Here is a 16,643-nt window from a genome sequence, read left to right on the forward strand (position 1 = left end):
GGGATAGAGATGGAAAAGGAGAGATATTCTTGCCTGTGTATGTGTTTAGTCAGCCGCTTAGAGCCACACTCCAGAGCTGGGGGAGGGTGAGAGAGAGAGACCTTCTTGCCTTGAGGTAGAGATAATGAAAGGCTTCATACCAGCTGGAGGAGTAACTCTGGCTGATTTGTTTCCAGCAGCTAAGGCCACAATTCCACTCTCAAATCGATGCATTGGAGAATAGGGTGTGCATTTTGAGCCTATAATGACATATTGTAAGTCGCTGTGGTCTTGTCCCCTCTCCTCTGTCCTGTACTGTAGCCATCGTGGTGCTATTTGTCATCCTGCGGAGCAAAAAGGGCAAGAAGGAGCCGTTAATCATCTCTGAGGAGGACGTCCGGGAGAACGTGGTCACATACGACGACGAGGGCGGGGGCGAGGAGGACACAGAGGCGTTTGACATCGCAGCACTGCGGAACCCCGCCGGGGCGGAACGGAGGAGGCTGCGGCGGGAGGTAAGGCCGGGGACGGAGGGTTGGCTGGTGGCCTATGGGCCCCAGAGCCCATCCCTGGTTCTGCTGGATACAGAGGATATGCACCATGTCATTAGACAGAAAGTGGTGGAAGCTGACAGGGACACCAGCGGGCCGCCCTATGACTCCCTCCAGACTTACTCGTACGAGGGCCGTGGCTCTCCCACGGGGTCGGTCAGCTCTCTGGGGCTGGCCCAGGTCGTGCCCCCTGAACTCAGCTACAGTGACCTGGAGGACTGGGAGCCGGAGGGTCACACACTGTCCAGACTGTTCGAGACAGAACTCTCTGAGACAGAACAGACCATAGCCCTGTAAAACATCTCTCCTCTTCAATCCCATTAAAGGTTAACCTAACAATACAGAGCTAATTGGAGTTATACAACTTGTTTCATTGTGGAATTGACTGTAATTTTACACTGGGCTCTGACAAGTGAAGTGGGGGAAAGTATTAACATTTTTGGAGAAAAACAAACCCCCAAAATCCTGAAGTTGTTTAAAAAAGGAAACTATTTTCCCTAGTGTATATTTTTATTGATAAATAAAGGTCAATGATTCTGGATAAGTGAATTAATATGCAAGTTGTGTGTCATGATGTATAATGTGTCCGGTTCCATAGGAGTTGTCTCCTTAGTGCCATTGTGGTAAGTCTCTGGGTCAGTATTCATAAAGTATCTCAGAGTACGAGTACTGATATAATCAGTTAGGTCCCCTCAGTCCATATTATCATGATCATTATGATCTAAAAGGCCAAACTGATCTTAAATCAGCACTCCTACTCTGAGACGCATTCTGAATATGGGCACTACAACAGTAACCAACAGTCTTTCAACTCTTTCTTTAGTTAACCAATCTAAATTTGTGTACAGCTCCCCAAAACTACATCAGAGGACCAGAGCAACTTTTAATTGGGAAACAACACCATTCTATGAATGATAATTGGATCCAAATGCTTTGGTGTGCAGCTTTTTATCACTTCCCGGGGATTTATAAATCAGCTGTGAAAAGGTCTTGTTTCCCGCTCAGTCTTGATCAATTCCCAGGAGAGCCCAGCTCCATAAAAAAAGTAACAAGAAATCGTTCCTTAATGTCTTTAATAATAACAGGCGATGAGGGGACTCCTATTTGAATTACTGGGCTATTTTTACAATACAATATTAATCATGGTTTCATGTTCTTATAAAACAGGAATAAGGATAATCAAGTAAGATCTTATCCATTAACTCACACTATGTCGTATATATCATATTGAAATGATAATGTGTCATGACACTACTTCCATTTCATTGAATATGACAATAAGGCTTATCAGCCCATAATACTATTCCACACCCACCTACAATAATACACAATATGCTGCATTGCAAACATTCCTACTGTGCTGCTTATTCACAGCAAGATAATTAAGGAAGATGTGTGTGTACTTACTCCTTTGAAAACAACTGTGACCCCCCCCAAGAAAAGAATAATTCTGTTGCCATAATGGTTGTTAGATGATGAATAATGCATTACTATATAATTGCATTCTATCTGAGAAGGATGTTTAAAGGTTATGGAGGGTAAATAGCATCTCTGCGGCCTCCACAAATGTGATTACTTGTCCAGTTTCTTTTACCCATAAAGGAAACCCACCAGATGAACTGTTATGACAATTTTGCTTAAACTTGTCGGATCGTCAAAGAGCTGATGATAAAAGGAGAATCCTGGTCAATCCCAGGCAATACATTCTAATACAGTATAGATTCCTGTATCTTAGCGTTAGATGATGCTACATACTGTACTTCCTCATGAATTAAAGGGTCTATCATCAGTTGCTACATCAGTTTTTGGACTTATAAAGTAATGTACCCAATGATTCTTGAAGAATATACACTACAAGAACAAAAGTATGCGGACGCTTGCTCGTCAAACATCTCATTCCAAAACCAAAATCATGGGCATTAATATGGAGTTGGTCCCCCCCCTTTGCTGCGATAACAGCTTCCACTCTTCTGGGAAAGCTTTCCACTAGATGTTGGAACATTGCTCCGGGGACTTGCTTCCATTCAGCCACGAGCATTAGTGAGGTCGGGCACTGATGTTGGGTGATTAGGCCTGGCTCGCAGTCGGCATTCTAATTCATCCCAAAAGGTGTCCCTGCCATACTACAGCTTTGGTGGCTGTATGCATAAGATCCAATGAGTAGAATAGTAGCCATTTTTTAATAGGTCTACTGTTAAAGGGATAGTTCGCCCAAATTACAAAATATCATATTGGTTTCCTAACCCTGTAAGCAGTCTATGGACAAGGTATGACAGCAATCCATGCTTCGGTTTAGTTTCCCTGGCACTGTTTCCACATGCTAACGTTTTAGCATTTGTGGCACAAATGCCATTCCAGTCATGGTACTGATAATAGCATTTTTCACACATCATGTTTAAATCAACTATAAGTGACTATGTTGAGCTTCAAAGTCAATTTTCTGATTATGTGGACATAATGCGCAGGATTTGTGCCACAAATGCTAAAACGTTAGCATGTGGAAACAGTGCCAGGGAAACTAAACCAAAGCATGGATTGCTGTCATACCTTATCCATAGACTGCTTACAGGGTAAAATCTTAAATCAAAACAAATGTTTAGCTTGATGAAGGCAAGGTGTTATAAATCATATAAAAAAAATAATTCTGCATGGAACACAACTTGCCATTGTTGCCACAAGCTTAAAATAGTCCAGGTTTCTGAGTTTGTTTACCTGGGGGATTTTAGAAATATCTACTACTTTACAGCCCTTGTCACTTTACCTCCCTCTCTATCATAAGACTAGCTGCTGTAGCGCCTGAATCCTGTCTTTCTTTCTTTCAGACAGCACTGTATACTGTAGCTACACACTCTCCTATTGTGCAAATTGATTAGACACACATTTAACTACAAAAGTAGACCATGGACGAATGCAGGATGTCACAAGCATGTATTTCATTTGATCCACCTCTGCATAAGTAGTTAGGGGAATCAAACAGTGATGAGCTGTTCTACTACATAGACCAAGGCTGGAGTGCTGTAATTCCCCATGCTGACTGACAGCTACAGCGGTACTGGAGCTACGGCAAAGACATTCTCCATGCTTCTGTTAGACATGACTGCTGGTATTAGAAATAGTAACCTACATAATTGTCTGTCACTATTGGCATTTGGATGAGAGGCAAATATTATCCTTCTCTGTAAATAGAGGGTCATTACTTACAGGGAAGGTTACGGCCTCTTGGGGGATTTGGTTTTTTCCATAATTCTGTTGAACAACTACCAGAACCACCTACTGAAAAGATACTTGTATGGTATATCTGATTATTATTCATGAACATTTACATTTAAAAGGGCCATGGGTCTCCACAATCTACTAAGACACACTTACTTGGAATGGTGGTGTTCCAAACCAAATACAGTGGTGGAAACAAAAAATACAAATAATTTACAAAAATTGAATAATTGGATCTGGCCCACCATTCCAGAAACAATATGTTGCTGTTGCATGTTGACTCTGCCATGCCATCAGTCATCAGCGAGGTAATTCATCTGAGGATTGTTTGTAATTCCAACCATCATACTCAACCTGTGAACTCCATTCATCAGCACCCACTTTCCTCTCCCCATCATATGGAACACCCTGAGGTGGGCTGTTTGAAGCACAAACGGACCTCATATGGTCTTAACAAGTTTGACACCATAGTAAACCTTTGCATAACTCCTCACACGCTGTGCGGAGGAAAACATCTATTGATACCAAAACACCATCTGGGTGGGAAGTATGTTTCTGCATACTGCACATTACACATTGTTTCAATGATCAAACTAGAAGGTACAGAACTCTAGAAAATATTACGAGCTGCTAAGATGTACTATACAGGATGTATGCAATTATATCTTACATGATTAAATCTCCATATTTCTGCAGCAAAGTGTGCAGTCAGGTAAAATATTAGTGCTTTTGCTCCATTGAAATCTAGGCGAGGCAAATAGTTCAAATGATCTGCACCAGTGGAGACTCCTCAGAAGAGGAAGAGGGGGACCATCCCCCTCAGTGAATTTCTGGAGAAAAGAAAATAGTGAAACATTAAAGAAAGTTCCTTTCCAGATAAAACTATACTAAACATATTCACATCACCAAATAATTGATTAAAACAGACTGTTTTGAAATGAAGGTCTACAGTAGCCTAAACAGCACTCTGTAGGGTAGAGTCATGTTGTAGATACCTTCTGTCCTCCTCTGGGTACATTGACTTCAATACAAAACCTAGGAGGCTCTCTGTTCTCACCCACTTCCATAGACTTATACAGTAATTATAACTTCCGGAGGACGTCCTCCAACCTATCAGAGCTCTTTTGAACTAACATTTTGTCCACCCAATCAAAGGATTAGAGAAGGATTCTAGTACGGAAAGCATAAGCTAAATCTGGCTAGCACTGCAGAGCTTAAAATGTGGTGGGTAGTTGACTCGGAGAGAAAGACAATAGTTTGAACAGTTTTTGACAAATTAATTTCTTCAAAAATTAAGATAAAGCATGAGAGAGAGAGCGAGCTAGCTGTATTTTGTTGTATTCTTTTTCCACTTTCACTTACATAGCTAGCAAATGCAGATAGCTAGTTTAGCCTACTCAAACACCTGGCTCAAACAGAGAGGGATGCTATGTTACCTAGCTAGCTATGGCTATCCAGCATTGGAATTCTTCCAAGGTAAGCTTTTGGTTTTATTAATTTATTGCCACCGGACCCACCTGTGTAACTGCTTGCTGACTGTACACTGTACTGCATGATTGTAGTGGGTTCACTAATGCATTAGTTATAGTAGTTATGTTGACTATGACGTTAGCTAGTATGGTGACAAAGATAAAGTCTGTGTGTAGCGGTTAGCAGTTATGATATGAAGGTTTGGCTTGGGTTTTTTTCTGCCTGGTCACATACAGCTGATGTCCACAAGTGAATTGAAACAGTGAGAGGAGGAGAGTGCTTAGATGTGATTTATACAATGATCAAAGGGATCATGCTGTTTTTATGTGGCTGCTATGAAAGTGAACTGTGTTTGCATGTGATCAGTAACAGTCATTCCACCGATTCTGTAGAAAAACGTTTCTTAAACGGAAGCAAACGGAACAAAACGGGGATAAACATAACTGAATTTGTCAAATAGAAACTCTAGTTTGCAACTTTTGGACAAATGATTACACCCGAGATCAGCTAAATGCAGGCAAGCGTGTGCAAGGCGGTATTTAATGTCTGTCTTGATTACTCAAATTTCTCTCGACCTGTGCACCTACGTTGTAAACTTTTATTCATAGGCTTGGTTGTAGCAACCTCATGAGTATTGGGAAAAAATGTTGTATCGTGTTACATTTAGCTGGTTGAATGAATGAATGACAGGCATCCAATATGCTGCTATAGAAATAAGCTCATCATCGTCCTCCCTCGTCTTAAATGGCAGCGACAGCCACTGACCTGCACATTGTTGATGTGCATGGGGCTCAGGGACCAGACCAAGACAGAGGGCGTAGGTGGGAGTAGCCATCTCTGGGGGGGCTTTGGCTCTTCGATATGGAAGCGTGTGCAGGGTATCCTGCTGCTTGGCCTTGAAGACAGACAGACACAATTGCATCGTGGCTGTCTGGGGGAGGAATTAGGAGTACTCTCTGGCATGTCTCCACAGCAGGGGACAGGGGACAGGGAGGGAAGAATGGCAGGCACAGAAGCAAGTCAGGTGGTTCAGACGGGATGGAGATGGAGTCTCTGATGAAGACTGACGCTAGGACAGGAAGACCACACCAGACCAGCTCCAATGCATGGGGATACCTCACAGTAGCAATAGCATCCAGGTACAAGGTGGTCGGATGGTCAAAGGCCAACCATATGGAAAATGTATGCATGCACTTTAAGTTCCTTTGGATAAAAGCATCTGCTAAATGGCATACATTATTATAAATGATGATATTATATAGAGTATGTCATCCTCATGGATATCAGGACTATTCTGTGAGTTCTAGCTTTACATAGTGTACATGGCTCTAGTCTAAAGAACGATTAAACAAAAAATAAGTATGTAAGTCTATTGTATATCTAACACAAAAGAAGATGGGAGAAAAAGATTTGATTTGTGCAAAAATTATCATCTTAGTTTTTTGAAACATCAAAAAGTGATTCAAGGATTCCATTTCATGACCTGTTTTTTTATTTTTTTTTATTGTACAGGGAAGTCAAGGACAAATAACAGAATGGCACTGATAAGTGAGTGGCAACAACTTCAAAGAAAATGTCAAAGGAATCGATTGGGAACGGAAGGATGAGACGCAATGAAGCAACGTAATCAATTTCATTATCATGGAAGCGTGTAGTTTACACTTTCTTGAAGCACAACTTTCAGTCGCTCTCTCTCTCTTCACCACTGTAACTTCCTGAAAGTTGATGAAAGCAACCAAGACTTTACCAAACCAATTTTGACAGGTGGTATGAAATAAGATATTTTGTCTTCATTTTTTATGCTATATGTTAGAAACTTTGCTATTCTTTAAACATTTTATATTTTTCTCTGTCTTATGTCTGATGAGTACCGATGGGTCTCCTGAGGGAGCAAGAAGGGACTGAATCAACCAAATGATGAACTAAACTAACTGCATTAAGAACCATTTTGACAAGTTCTTAATTATGGATGGCAATGGAAAGTATTGCCGTGACATTTCAAAGAGTGGACCACTTTTGTACATGATTAACATTTCCTCTAGGAAAAAAAGAAAAGAAAAAGCTTTGCCATTAGTAGGAACAATTTCCTCCTTGACCAACTTATGCACGTCAGGGTGGCTTTCAAGCGCCAGTTGTTCCATTCGAGCCTGCCATGACCACCTTCAATGGCTCTGCATGAAATCTGGAGACACTGAAGAAACACTATATGGAGCAATTTTCACATTAAAGTCTCAAATGCTTAACTGTTGTAGCCTATGTACTTTCATGTTCCACTTATGAGAAAACGTCTAAGTGTGTGCACTTATAGGCTCTGAAGCAGTCCAAAGATTGTATAATGGCAATTTTGATTTGACCTCATTTTAACCTTCTGTTATAAACAGCACATGTTTAATAACTTCACTTAAAAATACACGTTTCCCCATTTCAGGTTAAAGGGATACTTCAGGATTTTGGCAATGATGCCCTTTATCTACTTCCCCAGAGTCAGATGAATTGGTTGATACCATTTGTGTGTTTCTGTGTCCAGGATGAAGGAAGTTAGAGGTAGTTTCACGAGCCAATGCAACTAGCAGATACCCATAGACTTCCAGTCATTTCATTAACGCTAGTTAGCTAAATGTATTGAGTACATCTAACTCTGTGGAAGTAGATAAAGGGCCTCATTGCCAAAATCCCAAAGCATCCTTTTAAATAAAAGTGCACATTAAGTGCCAAATAAAGTAATAGGGTTGACTGTAACAGGGTTGACAATTTTTATCTTAAATCAGCCATGAATCTCCTGACAAGGGGAATGGAAGGTTGATATATGCAACAGGGAGTGGCAGTTAGTTTCACCATATTAAAACGAGAGTTCAGCTCACTTAACAGGGTAACAGGGTTGACCTTAAAATGAGGGATAGACGTAAATGAATCACATGAAATAAATTATAATCTTCAGAAATGACTTTGTCAAATCAACAAAATAACTAGAGCTTTGCAATGATGGTGAAAACGTGGAGAAATGTTTGGGGTTAATTGGGTAAAAGTCTTCCTAGAAGTCACAGGATGCCCGAAGGTGGGTCACAACGCTGAATCTTGGCACTTTAACAAGCCTTTATTCAAATAAAAAGTCAGATTTATAGAATTTTACATGTGGTCAATATTAAAGGGCACTTCAGGGAATATAACAGGCTTTTAAAATTCAATATTGGAGTACTGTACAATTTCTACATAAAATATCAAAGGGGCGCAAAAGGCACTCATTTCATGGAACGACACATAAATTACGTTTTTAAATGTACAGTGAGCAGTTTTGCTGAGCAGATTTCATGAATGACTGGATCCAGCAGTAACTCTTCCAAACTGTATAGGCTATTATGAACTACTGCATGTCCTGCTCCTCTGCTACTTACAGTATCCTACATATAGGTTAAGCTCAGAAACTGCAGGGTGGAGGTATTGTTTGAAACTGCTGGGATGAGAATGCATTAGATACTGCAGAAAGAGACGTTTCTGAGTGCTAAGCAGAACTGGAGGTGTCTGCATTGCACTGGCCCACATATGCTGCTGAGCTGTAGCAGACTGTGTGGTGGTTGTGTCATGCAATCATTCAGACTTTATTTCACAAGGTTTAGAAGTGGATAGAATGTAAATTCATGACACCTAATTATGCAGTTTCAATGTAAGCAACTTCCACAAAAAAACATTTGAATAATTCCACAATATAGCCATTGGAGAGAGAATATGGCCTTAGGATTTGATGGATGGGTGTAGTGCAGACAATGGTGGAAAAAACACTCAATTGTCATACTTCAGTAAATGATTCCTTAATAGAAAATTACATAAGTAAAAGTGAAATTCAACCAGTAAAATACTACTTGAGTAAAAATCTAGAAGTATCTGGTTTCAAATGTAAGTACAGTGGTAGAAAAAGTACTCAACTGTCATACTTGAGCAGAAATATAAAGGTAAATGCTATACATCAAATTACTTATATTTAGCAAACCACACAGCACGATATTCTTGTTGTTTTTTATAGACAGAGGCACACTCAGACATAATTTACTAACACAGTAGTTGTGTTTAGTGAGCACTCCAGATCATAGGCAGTAGGGAAGGCAATGCGTTATATTGATACTGTAGGTATGTGAATTGGACCGCATTGCTGTCCTGCCTGAGCATTCAAAATGTAATGAGTACTTTTGGGTGTCAGAGAAAGTATATGGTAGTAAAAAGTACATATTTTCTTTGGGAATGTACTGGGGTAAAAGTTGTCAAAAATATAAATACACTGAACAAAACATTTTATTCAACATGAAAAGTGTTGGTCCCATGATGTTTCATGAGCTGAAATAAAAGATCCCAGAAATATTCCATACACGCAAAATGTTGTGCACAAATTCATTTACATCACTGTTAGTGAGCATTTCTCTTTTGCCAGATAATATATCTACCTGACAGGTGTGGTATATAAAGGAGCTGATTAAACACCATGATCATTACAGAAGTGCACCTTGTGCTGGGGACAATAAAAAGCCACTCTAAAATATGCAGTTTTGTCACAACACAATGCCAGAAATGTCTCAAGCTTTGAGAGAGTGTGCAATTGGCATGCTGACTGCTGTAATGTCCACCAGAGCTGTTGCCAGAAAATTGAATGTTCATTTCTCTACCATAAGCCGCCTCCAACATTGTTAAAGAGAATTTGGTTGTACATCCAACCGGCATCACAACTGCAAACCACGTTCATGGCGTCAAGTGGGCAACGGTTTTCTGATGTCAAAGTTGTGAAACAGTTCCCCCTGATGGTGGTTGGGTTATGATATGGGCAGCCATAAGCTATGGACAGTGAACACAATTGCATTTTTTCAATGGAAATTTGAATGCACAAAGATACTGTGACAAAATCCTGAGACCCATTGTTGTGCCATTCATCAAAACACCATCAACTCATGTTTCAGCATGATAATGCACAGTCCATGTTGTAGTTGTGGATATTGGCGGGAGCTGGAACACTCTGAAATACACGTTGTTCCACAGCATCCCAATCATTCTCAATGGGTGACATGTCTAGTGAGTATGTAGGGCATTCAAGAACTGGGAAATGTTCAGCTTCCAGGAATTGTGAACAGTTCCTGGAAGCTTCCTGGAAGCTGAACATTTCCCAGTTCTTGAATGCCCTACATACTCACTAGACATGTCACCCATTGAGAATGATTGGGATGCTGTGGATCAACGTGTATTTCAGAGTGTTCCAGCTCCCGCCAATATCCACAACTACACACAGCCACACAAAACATTTCACATGCCACAATCAACAGCCTGATCAACTTCACACAAAGGAGATGTTGCATGAGACAAATGATGACTTGTTTTCTGATCCACGCCCCTAACTCTGTGACCAACCAATGCATATCTGTATTCTCAGTCATGTGAAATCCATAGATTATTTCCTAATATGAACTGTAATTTAGTAAAATATTTGAAATTGTTGAACTTTGCGTTTACATTGTTGTTCAGTATAGTAAAGGGAAGTATAGATACCCCAAAAAACGACTTAAGTAGTACGTTAAAGTATTTTTACTTACAGTTGAAGTCTGAAGTTTACATACACCTTAGCCAAATACATTTAAACTCAGTTTTTCACAATTCCTGACATTTAATCCTAGTAAAAATTCCCTGTCTTAGGTCAGTTAGGATCACCACTTTATTTTAAGAATGTGAAATGTCAGAATATTAGTAGAGAGAACGATTTATTACAGCTTTCATTTCTTTCTTCTCATTCCCAGGGGGTCAGAAGTTTACATACACTCAATTAGTATTTGGTACTTGAGTCAAACGTTTCGAGTAGCCTTCCCACAATAAGTTGGGTGAATTTTGGCCCATTCCCTCTGACAGAGCTGGTGTAACTCAGTCAGGTTGTAGGCCTACTTGCTCACACATGCTTTTTCAGGTCTGCCCACACATTTTCTTTGCGATTGAGGTCAGATCTTTGTGATGGCCACTCCAATACCTACACTTTGTTGTCTGTAAGCCATTTTGCCACAACTTTGGAAGTATGCTTGGGGTCATTGTCCATTTGGAACACCCATTTGCGACCAAGCTTTAACTTCCTGACTGGTGAATTAAGATGTGGCTTCAATATATCCACATAATTTTCCTGCCTCATGATTCAATCTATTTTGTGTAGTGCACCAGTCCCTACTGCAGCAAAGCACCCCCACAACATGATGCTGCAACCCCCGTGCTTCACGGTTGGGATGGTGTTCTTCGGCTTGCAAGCCTCCCCATTTTTCCTCCAAATATGGCCAAACAGTTCTATATTTGTTTCATCAGTCCAGATGACATTTCTCCAAATAGTACGATCTTTGTCCCCATGTGCAGTAAAAAGACAGATGTCTTTTACTGCACAAGGGGCGGCAGGGTAGCCTAATGGTTAGAGTATTGGACTAGTAACCGAATGGTTACAAGTTTCAATCCCTGAGCTGACAAGGTACAAGTCTGTCGTTCTACCCCTGAACAGGCAGTTAACCCACTGTTCCTAGGCCGTCATTGAAAATAAGAATTTGTTCTTAACTGACTTGCCTAGTTAAATAAAAGGTAAACTTTTTTTTAAATGGCGGTTTTGGAGCAGTGGCTTCTTCCTTATAGGATATAGGACTCGTTTTACTGTGGATATAGATACTTTTATACCGGTTTCCTCCAGCATCTTCACAAGGTCCTTTGCTGTTGTTCTTAGATTGATTTGCACTTTTCGCACCAAAGAACTTTCTTCTCTAGGAGACAGGACATGTCTCCTTCCTGAGCAGTTTGACGGCTGCGTGGTCCCATGGTGTTTAGGCTTGCGTACTATTGATTGTACAGATGAACGTGGTACCTTCATGCGTTTGGAAATTGCTCCCGAGGATCAACCAGACTTGTGGAAGTCTACAAAAGGTCTCGGCTGATTTCTTTTGATTTTCCCATGATGTGATACAAAGAGGCACTGATTTTGAAGGTAGGCCTTGAAATACATCCACAGGTACATGTAACGGCAGATTTCCTCCTCTTCGTCTGAAGAGGAGTAAGGATCGGACCAAGATGCGGCGTGGTAAGTGTTCATGACGATTTTAATAAGAAAAGCACTGAACACTATGGAATACAAAAACAATATACGAATACTTGAACTAACCAAATCGAAACCGTACCGTGTGGCGACAAACATACACACGGAAACAAACACCCACAAACCAACAGTGAAACTCAGGCTACCTAAGTAGGATTCTCAATCAGAGACAACTATCAACACCTGCCTCTGATTGAGAACCATACTAGGCCGAAACAGAAACCTAAACATAGAAACACAAAACATAGACTGCCCACCCCAACTCACGTCCTGACCATACTAAATAAAGACAAAACAAAGGAAAATCAAGGTCAGAACGTGACAGTACCCCCCCCCCCTCTAAAGGTGCGGACTCCGGCTGCAAAACCTGAACCTATAGGGGAGGGTCTGGGTGGGCGTCTGTCTGTGGTGGCGGTTCTGGTGCGGGATGTGGACCCCACTTCACCATAGTTCTAATGCGCCCCTTCGCCCGCCTCCGTGGCCTCTTTGGAACGAGGACCCTCGCCGCCAACCTAGGACTGGCAACCCTACTAAAGGGCCCCACTGGACTGAGGGGCAGCTCCGGACTGAGGGGCAGCTCCGGACTGAGGGGCAGCTCCGGACTGAGGGGCATCTCTGGCAGCTCCTGGCTGGCTGGCGGCTCTGTGGCAGGTCCTGGCAGACTGACAGCTCTGTGGAAGCTCCTGGCAGACTGACGGCTCTGTGGAAGCTCCTGGCAGACTGACGGCTCTGGCAGGTCCTGGCAGACTGACGGCTCTGGACAGACGGGAGACTCTAGCTGCTCTGGACAGACGGGAGACTCTAGCGGCTCTGGACAGACGGGAGACTCTAGCGGCTCTGGACAGACGGGAGACTCTAGCGGCTCTGGACAGACGGGAGACTCTAGCGGCTCTGGACAGACGGGAGACTCTAGCGGCTCTGGACAGACGGGAGACTCTAGCGGCTCTGGACAGACGGGAGACTCTAGCGGCTCTGGACAGACGGGAGACTCTAGCGGCTCTGGACAGACGGGAGACTCTAGCGGCTCTGGACAGACGGGAGACTCTAGCGGCTCTGGACAGACGGGAGACTCTAGCGGCTCTGGACAGACGGGAGACTCTAGCGGCTCTGGACAGACGGGAGACTCTAGCGGCTCTGGACAGACGGGAGACTCTAGCGGCTCTGGACAGACGGGAGACTCTAGCGGCTCTGGACAGACGGGAGACTCTAGCGGCTCTGGACAGACGGGAGACTCTAGCAGCTCTGGACAGACGGGAGACTCTGGCAGCGCTGGACAGACGGGAGACTCTAGCAGCTCTGGACAGACGGGAGACTCTGGCAGCGCTGGAGAGGAGGAAGGCTCTAGCAGCGCTGAACAGGCTGGAGACCCTGTAGGCAGAAGACGGAGAGACAGCCTGGTGCGGGGGGCTGCCACCGGAGGTCTGGTGCGTGGAGGTGGCACTGGCTAGACCGGACCGTGCAGGCGCACTGGAGTTCTTGAACACGGAGCCTGCCCAACCTTACCTGGTTGAATGCTCACCATAGCACGACCAGTGCGGCGAGGTGGAATAGGCCGCACTGGGCTGTGCTGGCGAACCGGGGACACCAAGCGTAAGGCTGGTGCCATGTACGCCGGCCCAAGGAGACGCACTGGAGACCAGATGCGTAGAGCCGGCTTCATGGCACCTGGCTCGACGCCCACTCTAGCCTGGCCGATACGAGAAGCTGGAATGTACCGCACCGGGCTATGCACCGGGGACACCGTGCGCTCAACAGCATAACATGGCGCCTGCCATAACACGGTGCCTAACACGGTGCCTGTCTCTCTCGCTCTCCGGTAAGCACAGGAAGTTGGCACAGGTCTCCTACCTTGCTTCGCCACACTCCCTGTGTCCCTCCCCCAAGACATTTTGTTTGCTGACTCTCGGGCTTCCAACCGCGTCGCCGTGCTGCCTCCTCATACCAGAGCCTCTCTGCCTTCGCTGCCTCCAGCTCTGCTCTGGGGTGGCAATATTCCCCTGGCTGTGACCAGGGTCCTCTCCCGACTAGGATTTCCTCCCAAGTCCATGAGTCCTGTGTCTTCGGCCGCTGTTGCTGCTGCCCATTACCACGCCGCTTGGTCCTCTGTTGGTGGGTGTTTCTGTAACGGCAGATTTCCTCCTCTTCGTCTGAAGAGGAGTAAGGATCGGACCAAGATGCGGCGTGGTAAGTGTTCATGATGATTTTAATAAGAAAAGCACTGAACACTATGGAATACAAAAACAATAAACTAATACGTGAAATAACCAAACCGAAACAGTACCGTGTGGTGACAAACACACACACGGAAACAAACACCCACAAACCAACAGTGAAACCCAGGCTACCTAAGTATGATTCTCTATCAGAGACAACTAACGACACCTGCCTCTGATTGAGAGTCATACTAGGCCGAAACAGAAACCTAAACATAGAAACACAAAACATAGACTGCCCACCCTAACTTACGCCCTGACCATACTAAATGAAGACAAAACAAAGGAAAATAAAGGAACTTGACAGTACACCTCCAGTTGACTCAAATTGTGTCAATTAGCCTATAACATAATTTTCTGGAATTTTCCAAGCTGTTTAAAGGCACAGTCAACTTATCATATGTAAACTTCTGACCCACTGGAATTGTGATACAGTTAATTATAAATTAAATAATCTGTCTGTAAACAATTGTTGGAAAAATTACTTGTGTCATGCACAAAGTAGATGTCCTAACCGACTTGCCAAGACATTTGTGGAGTGGTTGAAAAATGTGTTTAATGACTCCAACCTAAGTGTATGTAAACTTCCAACTTCAACTGTAAGTATTTTTCACCACTGAGTGCAGATTTTGCATAGCCTAAATTGACTGCACCATTTCTTCCTCAAATGTAAGCATCTCTTTGTGACATCCCACATCCCACCTTTCAATACATTATTTTTTATCCATGAAACATTTAGGATGAAGTCTTGATATCAGTGATTAACTTTTAAGAATGTCTGAGTTACATTTAAATTATTTTCAGCTTGTTCTCAGACAGAAGCTCCATTAGGCCTCATGTAGGCATAATTAAATTCCATAACAGATTCTGTTATTGGGAAATGAGACTATCATCACACTCAGCTATCTGTCTCAATGGCAATGGCTAATTATTGGGCCACCAGTAGCCCTAATGGACAACTAAGAAAGTTTCACATCAGGGTTATTTCCTGGTGGCAAAGTCATATGACTAGTGGGGTTATGTGTAGTGTGTAGTGGCAGTAAGTACCCCCAGATTTTGGAGCAAGGCAGTTTTTCACCCTGACTGAATATCTGGGAATAGAATTGGATTATACTATACAGATAATCAGAGGCTAAAAGCCACCACACAGATTCCGTCATCAAACATAAAACACAGTGCTCTTTTATCTTTTGCTGTTCTAATGTGAATTAGCCTAGCAGGAGGAAAGTAGTGGAATATGCTGACTGCCCCCGAGCCATCCACTATCTTGAAGTTTGTCTCAGCCATAGCAGTAAAAAATAACTAGTCTAGTTACAGTAACACTGTATAGATATAGTATCTAAATAGCACAGTATCCAAACAAGTTGTCACATGGGAGCCTTCAGACTAGCGCATTTACTTCAATCAAAGTTGCCATAAATTCAAAGCACACTCGAATGCAGTGTTCACAACTGAAAATTCGATCCCTGTCTGACCCAAGCTCGGTGAGACTAGCTAAATCAATCAATGTCAGATTTTTCTTTGTATGGATATTTGGTAACAATTAGGCTGGTGAAGTGTTAGATAAATTGAGGTAATGATCTTTATTCACATTTGCTCATACAGTATATTAGCAGATCATAACATTTTGCTAAAATGTTATGCAAGTCTGCTTGCTCTTCACTTGCGTAGTAGCCTGTCCTACTCCCGACCATAATCCTGTGACTGATAATCAATGTGTTTCAATGAATCTCTGTCCATATATTTGTTTAATTGATCTCTGGCTGGACAAGTGGAAGTGGTAGCTAATTTACTTGTTTGCTCATCTGTCACTGATCAGAAACATTAGCATGCCTCCATATAGAGCCTAGGCAATTTTTCTATCTTCCTAACCCAACTGAAACTTAAAACCCTGACTGCTGTCTTGCATGAAAATTCATATCTTTTTTCTGTAATCCATAGGTTACATTATCAAAGCACGTCTCGCCTATGCATGTCAAATTACCCCTATAAACTTTCCTCCGCTTCTCTGCTTTGTCTCATATTGCTTCCCATCTGAGAGCTTCCATTGAGAATGCTTGATCAACAAACGGTACGAGAGTAGATAGTGTATGGCAATTTATTAACAATGTGGTCTCACGTTGCTATATACAG

The 16,643-nt window shown here is 42.6% G+C and overlaps 1 protein-coding gene across 5 annotated transcripts in view; it reads left to right on the plus strand.

Moving 5' to 3' along the window:
- Window positions 1–2,289, plus strand: part of LOC118394680 (cadherin-18-like) — an 82,183-nt gene extending 79,894 nt beyond the window's left edge. For all 5 annotated transcript variants that reach the window (XM_035788126.2, XM_035788127.2, XM_052463772.1 and 2 more), the window contains one exon: window positions 301–2,289. In XM_035788126.2, coding sequence (XP_035644019.1) covers window positions 301–827 — 527 coding nt within the window. In that variant the 3' untranslated portion in view covers window positions 828–2,289. The remainder of the gene's footprint in view (window positions 1–300) is intronic.
- The last annotated feature ends 14,354 nt before the right edge of the window (window positions 2,290–16,643 follow it).

The sequence above is a fragment of the Oncorhynchus keta genome, chromosome 15 (genome assembly GCF_023373465.1).
Source record: "Oncorhynchus keta strain PuntledgeMale-10-30-2019 chromosome 15, Oket_V2, whole genome shotgun sequence".
NCBI classification, from domain to species: Eukaryota; Metazoa; Chordata; class Actinopteri; order Salmoniformes; family Salmonidae; genus Oncorhynchus; species Oncorhynchus keta.